The sequence below is a fragment of the Mus pahari genome, chromosome 3 (assembly GCF_900095145.1).
Source record: "Mus pahari chromosome 3, PAHARI_EIJ_v1.1, whole genome shotgun sequence".
Taxonomy (NCBI): Eukaryota; Metazoa; Chordata; class Mammalia; order Rodentia; family Muridae; genus Mus; species Mus pahari.
This window is the reverse complement of record NC_034592.1, coordinates 3,855,079-3,862,803: the sequence shown is the minus strand read 5'-3', so window position 1 is coordinate 3,862,803 and position 7,725 is coordinate 3,855,079. Positions and strand designations below refer to the sequence as shown.

General features: G+C 34.9%; 1 protein-coding gene across 1 annotated transcript in view; it reads right to left on the bottom strand.

Moving 5' to 3' along the window:
- Positions 1 to 7,725, bottom strand: part of Malrd1 (MAM and LDL receptor class A domain containing 1) — a 658,259-nt gene that overhangs the window by 96,287 nt on the left and 554,247 nt on the right. The window contains exon 35 of the mRNA XM_021195116.1: positions 5,760 to 5,826. Within this exon, the coding sequence (XP_021050775.1) occupies positions 5,760 to 5,826 (67 nt within the window). The remainder of the gene's footprint in view (positions 1 to 5,759; positions 5,827 to 7,725) is intronic.

Sequence of the window (7,725 nt, the reverse complement as noted above, 5' to 3'; positions counted from 1 at the left end):
TACCAATAACATGCAGTTTTTATCACAAGTGCTCTGTAGTGCAGCTTAAAGTCAGGCAAGGTGATTCCCCCAGAGGTGCTTTTATTGTTGAGAATAGTGTTTGCTATCCTAGGTTTTTTATTATTCTAGATGAATATGCAAATTGCCGTTTCTAACTCAGTGAAGAATTGAGTTGGAATTTTGATGGGGATTGCATTGAATCTGTAGATTGCTTTCAGCAGGATAGCCATTTTTACTTTATTAATTCTGCCAATCCATGAACATGGGAGATCTTTCCAACTTTTGAGATCTTCTTCAATTTCTTTCTTCAGAGACTTGAAGTTCTTGTCATACAAATCTTTAACTTTCTTAGTTAGAGTTACACCAAAGTATTTTATATTTTTTGTGACTATTGTGATGCGTGCTGTTTCCCTAATTTCTTTCTCATCCTTTTTTTTTCCTTTGTGTAGAGAAAGGCCACTGATTTGTTTGAGTTAATTTTATATCCAGCTACTGCACTGAAGCCGTTTATCAGGTTTAGGAGTTCTCTGGTGGAATTTTTACGGTCAATTATATATACTATCATATCATCTGCAAATAGTGATATTTTGACTTCTTCCTTTCCCAATTGTATACCCTTGATCTCCTTTTGTTGTCTAATTGCTCTGACTAGGATTTCAAGTACTATATTGAATAGGTAGAGAGAAAGTGGGCAGCCTTGTCTAGTCCCTGGTTTTAATGGGATTGCCTCAAGCTTCTCTCCATTTACTTTGATGTTGGCTACTAGTTTGCTGTAGATTGCTATAATTATGTTTAGGTATGGGCCATGAATTCCTGATGTTTCCAAGACTCTTATCATGAAGGGGTGTTGGATTTTTGTCAAATGCTTTCTCAGCATCTAACAAGATGATAACGTGATTTTTGTCTTTGAGTTTGTTTATATAGTGAATGACATTGATGGATTTCTCTAAATTAAACCATTCCTGCATCCCTGGGATGAAGCCTACTTGGTCATGATGGATGATGATTTTGATGTGTTCTTGGATTTGGATTGCAAGGATTTTATTGAATATTTTTTCATTAATATTCATAAGCGAAATTGGTCTCAAGTTCTCTTTCTTTGTTGGATCTTTGTGATTTTTAGGTATCAGAGTAATTGTGGCTTCATAGATTGAATAGTATAGAGTATCTTCTGTTTCTATTTTGTGGAATATTTTGAGGAGAGGTGGAATTAGGTCTTCTTTGAAGGTCTGATAGTACTCTTCAATAAACCCATCTGGTCCTGGACTTTTTTTGGTTGGGAGACTATTAATGACTGCTTCTTTTTCCTTAGGGGAAATGGGATTGTTAAAATCATTAATCTGATCCTGATTTAACTTTGGTACCTGCTATCTGTCTGTCCACTTCATCCAGGTTTTCCAGTTTTGTTGAGTATAGCCTTTTGTAGTAGGATCTGATGATGTTTTGGATTTCCTCAGGATCCATTGTTATGTCTCCCTTTTCTTCTCTGATTTTTTTAATTAAGATACTGTCCCTGTACCCTCTAGTTAGTCTGGCTAAGGGTTTATCTATCTTGTTGATTTTCTCAAAGAACCTGGTTTGGTTGATTCTTTGAATAATTCTTTTTTGTTTCCACTTGGTTGATTTCAGCCCTAAGTTTGATTATTTCCTGCCGTCTANTCCTCTTAGGTGAATTTGCTTCCTTTTGTTCTAGAGCTCCTAGGTGTGCTGTCAGACTGCTAGTGTATTCTCTCTCTAGTTTCTTTTTTTTTTAAAATATAACAAAAACAAAGCTTTATACTTTCAAGACATAAATCAAGAGTATTGTGACTTCTAAGTGATTACTTTGTATTTTCTATTAAAAAAAACTGATAAATATTTCAGAAGTTTGCACACGTAAATTTAGAAATATTCCATTTCTCTACAATTATCTTTGAATCAAAATGACTTCCTTTACATCAAGGTTTGCAGAGTCTCTCTCTAGTTTCTTTTTGGCAGCAGTTAGAGCTATGAGTTTTCCTCTTAGGACTGCTTTCATTGTGTCCCATAAGTTTGAGTATGTTGTGGCTTCATTTTCATTAAACTCTAAAAAGTCTTTAATTTCTTTCTTTATTTCTTCCTTGATTAAGGTATTGTTAAGTAGAGACTTGTTCAGTTTCCACATGAATGTTGGTTTTCTATTATTTATGCTGAAGATCAACCTTAGTCCGTGGTGATTTGATAGAATGCATGGGATAATTTCAATATTTTTGTATCTGTCAAGGCCTGTTTTGTGACCGATTATATGGTCAGTTTTGGAGGAGTTACCATGAGCTGCTGAGAAGAAGGTATATCCTTTTGTTTTAGAATAAATTGATTTGTAGATACCTGTTAAATCCTTTTATTTCACAACTTCTGTTAGTGTTCATGTGTCTCTGTTTAGTTTCTGTTTCCAGGATCTGTCCATTGGTGAGAGTGAGGTGTTTAAGTCTCCCACTATTATTGTGTTAGGTGCAATGTGTGCTTTGAGCTTTACTAAAGTTTCTTTAATGAATGTGGCTGCCCTTATATTTGGANCATAGATATTTAGAATTGAGAGTTCATCTTGGTAGATTTTACCTTTGATGAGTATGAAATGTGCCTCCTTGCCTTTGTTGATAACTTTGAGTTGAAATTCAATTCTATTTGATATTAGAATGGCTAATCCAGCTTGTTTCTTTGGACCATTTGCTTGGAAAATTGTTTTCCAGTCTTTTACTCTGAGGTAGTGTCTGTCTTTTTCCCTGAGGTGGGTTTCCTGTAAGCAGAAAAATGTGGGATCCTGTTTGTGTAACCAGTCTTTCAGTCTATGTCTTTTTATTGGGGAATTGATTCCATTGATGTTAAGAGAAATTAAAGAAAAGTAATTTTTACTTCCTGTCATTTTTGTTGTTAAAGTTGTGTTCTGTTCTTTGGCTGTCTTCTTTTGGTTTTGTTGGGGGATTAGTTTCTTGCTTTTTCTAGGGTGTAGTTTCTATCTTAGTGTTGGTGTTTTTTCTTTATTATCCTCTGAAGGGCTAGATTCATGGAAAGATATTGTGTGGATCTGTTTTTTTTCATGGAATATTTATACTTATAATAATTGCTGACAATTTTAAATGTATTCTTCCTTGTTGGTTTTTGCCAATCAATTTCATTAGATGCTGACTCCTAACTCTTCTCCTTATGGATCCATTTTACTATATTCACTTGTTCACTTGATCATAGCCCCTGCTCTGGGATGGACTGATGTCCTTAGTGTACTTAAGTGATTTGCTATTAGAAACTTTCATTCACTAGATCAGGCACAATATACTTATTTATGACACATGCACAAAACATGTACAGACCACACAATTATAACTATAAGATAATGTCAAGGATAAAAATATTATTAAAAAGTTGATAACAGTAAATTATAAATTGCTCATGATCATTATTTTTAAAGTTATATTCTTTGATACTAGTATTTGTTTCATAAGCAATATGTTAATATACTTTTTAGACCTCCTTAGCAGTACACTTAAACTTTGCTCCATCAATTTCCTTCCTGAAATCCCATCCTTTTCTCTGTCTTCCATCATCTGTCCCTCACCTTTGAGCTTTGCATTTGAGAGAAATACATTTAGTGCTTCTACATCTGGATTTCAGTTGCTAAAGTTTATTTAAGTACTTGAGAAAGTTGCCAAGAATGCAGAGCTCTTTGCTTGCTCAGCTGAGACTATCTACAGCCAGTGAGCTTTCCAGCTCTGCAGAGCTGAAGAGGACAGCACTGAAAACCGCCTTACTGTAAACAGTTGACACTAAAAAGCTTCATCCACTTAGCTGACGTTCAATAAACATCAGATGACTGCTTTTTCAGTTTCTTTGGGGAAGATTTTAGCAATGGATAGTATGTATGTATTCTAAATACATAGTATGTATAATATATACATATATAAATACATAGTATGTATTCTAAATACATACTAAATAGTATGTATGCTAAATCAGCTAATATTTTATAGTAAACTTCCATGCTGAATAATATGAAGAAAAATATAACTCTGAGATGTGAAATCAATTATATAATGGATTTAAGAGACAAAACATTTTAAGAAAATCACTTGTAATTCACTTTTGTCAATGTTAAAGCCATATCTAAAGAACATAATAGTTTATTATTAATTTTATTTAATCAATATTATTTTTATGCTATATAGGGAGATATAGAGATAGATATACAGATGAGCTATAGAGTGCACAAGCCTCTGTTTGGCTCACATGTACTACTGCAATGTATGGAGGTCAAAGGACTACCTCAGATAGTCAGTTCTTTTCTTTTACCAGGTGGATTCTGGGTTTTAGGTTTGAACTCATATTCTTTTTTTTTTCAATCACACTCCGGTTCTTAGTCCTAGCTATAAAGTGCTTTTACTCTCTAAGCTGTCTGATTGGCCTGATGCTCTTACTGTTTTCTTGTTTTTGTTTGTTTTGTCTCGTTTGAAGCATTTGTTGAGTTTGTTCTTTGACAATGTCATACATGTGTAATGAGCGTCCATATAATCATTCCATAATCTCCCTCCCATTTTTTGCCACCTAGCACACACAAACAGTCTTCCCACACTGAAGACTTTTGGGATTGTTAGAGACACAGTGAGTTTAAGCATTCTAGACCATGATCATCTTTCTTACCATGGGTTTGAAACTATCTACTGGAGCCTGAGGGGATTACTAATGGGTACCCAGCTAAAGACAGTACCTGCTCTGCCCTGAGAATCCCAATCCCAGTAGCCAATGGGTCTAAAGGAAGTGCAGGGCCCCATAATCTCCTGCAGGAGACAGAAAGGAACTATCTTTACACATATGAGTGTTACTCAAAAAGTTTTAAGAATTTAGATAGCTATTGGTGAGTGTTTTCTATATATTTATGTGCTTCATTATAATTTAAATTACCAGGCTTCAATAGGTTTTGCAATAAGCAAAGTAATATAGGCAGTGCTCTACTAGATAACAAATATAATACAATATGCATCATTTCCTTTAGAGTTTATGAAAGTTTTTGTACAGTTTCCTACAGGATGAGGGAAAAAAATAAAAAATCTTTGATATGCAGTATGAGCAATTCCCCAAAGAACTCACAAGGCCTGTTTTTGTTTACTTTGCTCTGAGTATGCAAATGTATTCTTTATCTGTATCTTTATTCATCTCACAAATATCCATCGGCAAGTCAGAAGATCGTCTTACTTATGAATTAATTTTATTCTTTCTCATTAGGAGAGTCAAATATAGGATTTGAAATAAAAGATAATAGAATTAGACATTAGACTAAACTCATTGATTCTCTAGTTAGCAACAAAGGTCATATGAAATTAGACAAAGAGAAACTTCGTTTGAGTCAAGTGTGGTGTCTCACACCTGTAAACTTAGCCCTGAGAAGGCTGAGGCAGGAGAACTATTGCAAGGTCAAGATTGGCTTGAGTTACAGAGTGAGATACAAAAACACAAACAAAAATCTTTTGAAAGCATATAAACATCAAATGCAGGTAATCAATATTTTTAAAATGCTGCATCTTGCATGCTAGAAAATGTTGAAAACATAAAATTGCATGAAACACCCAATATTTCTTGAAATATTTTCATGTTTTTAATCTTATACATGCAGACAGTTATATATTAGTTTCATAATGCAGTATTTTACTTGGTTAATAATATATTGGTTTATGCTCTATTATCGCAAGCCTTGGGACAAATAAGTATGCAAACTGACTTACATGTTAAAAACAATTAAGTAATGTTCTTACCTACATGTGGGACCAATATTCTCTATTACACAAGTGCCACCATTTCTGCAATAATGTATTGGACACTCTGAAAAAGAAGCATCAGATAAACATTCTTGTAAGAAAGGGGGACATATTAGTATTAGCTATTGCACTAAACTTTATCTCAGAGGACAACTGGCTTCTAGGTTACTAAAAGCTAGAATTTCTTCATATGCACATTTCTCACTTCCATTTGACCAGGGTCCCTGGTGATCTAGTTGGTTGTTGCTCTCCTAGGTATCTGAGTGACTTACTGTAAAAGAAGGCATTTCCCCCAGGATTAGGTATAATCTATTTATCTCTGAGATGTCTGAAAGACATGTTTTTGACTACACAAAAGTTTGTGTTTACTGAACCATCTCTTATGTGCCATAGAAGCTTCTGAATTATGGCAGATCAATGTTCTGCATGGGAGGCCTGGCACTCCTGTGCATACACATACTCTGCCTTTGTGTCTATGAGTGATGCCAACATAGTTCACATTGTCCCATTTACCCCAGGCACTATTCTGTCATTGCAGGCAATACTCTCTATTTTGCCATGGACATTTTTTTTAAATGGTCTCCAGTAGGGTAAATACTTCAAAGTTTTAAGTCTTATACTTTCACATATTTTCAACTGCAGAAGCACTGTTTGCCCTTAGCTCCCTGTGGTACATGTATTCACACTGTTTCCCTGATGTACCAAGGCTGCCCAAGATTTCTGTTTCCCCAGCTTGCATCTTTTAAAAAATATAGCCATTCCTTCAGAATACCATTCTACCATGCTTGGGCCATTGTAGCTGTAATTCTTGATGGAAATTTCTATCACTTTTAAATTTTAATATAATAATACAACAATTTTGTTCTGACCACATGCTAAATATCTAACACTGAGCTAGACCTGGGGATGACATAAGTAATAATACTAGCAACTTAATACACTCGAGGCTTTCATTACTAGAACCTGCCATCTGAGTTTGAATCTTAGCTCAATTATTACTGAGAATCTTGTTTACATTTTTGTGTGTTTCCTTTCTACTAAACAGAACTAAAAACAGACTTATTTTAAAGTTATGTGGAGAATGTTTGAGAACACCTTATCACAGTATGTGTTTTATAAGTGATGACATCATAAAATTATGCAGGCATGAAACCAGCATGATGCTCCTGATTTACTGAGCAGGAAAAGTAGTAAGTGAAACACCAAATACATTCTACAAAGAATCATGGAATGTTCTGCACATTTGAGTCGGTATCTTCTTATGGCAACAATCACATGTTTTGTGCTGTAAGCATAGACAGTGCTAGGCTTAAATGAATTCAGTATGGAGGACAATCAACCTGGTTGGATTTGTGATTAGTCAGATATACAGGAGCTGAGAGCATATAGATTCATGGAAGCTAGGACTTTAAGAAAGGACTTGGCATGATTCATGCTTAGAAAGTGAACATTGGCTACAGTCTGTCCAGTAAAGAGGAAACGGAGAATAAATCCAATACAGTTACGAGTCCTTTCTAGTAATCAGCAAAGAGATAGTTGCTTCCTAAAGGAATAGGCTAAGACTGGGACAGAGGGATAAGAGTTGTAAGAATTTATAATCAATTAAGTTTCTGAAGTCAAAACAGTTTCATGATTATTTGGAGGAATAAAGAATAATGTTCCAGTTTGCTGGGCCACTGACTAGCCTGTGGCTTTACTCAAATAGTTTATGATTGATGGGGAAGAAAAATGACACAGGGAAAGATGATGCTGTTTTGGCATGGTTATGGGACATGCAAAGGGAAGCATTCTGTGAATCTCCACGGCATTGACAGCTCTGTGAGCCATATGAAATGTGGGTCAGAGGCATGAATTGGAAGCTTTCCTTTATACTCGGCCATCATTTTTTAATTTATTTTTTTATTTTTATCAAATCACTTTATGGTCACTGATAGGTGCCGAGGAGGCACACCCAAAGGAGTTT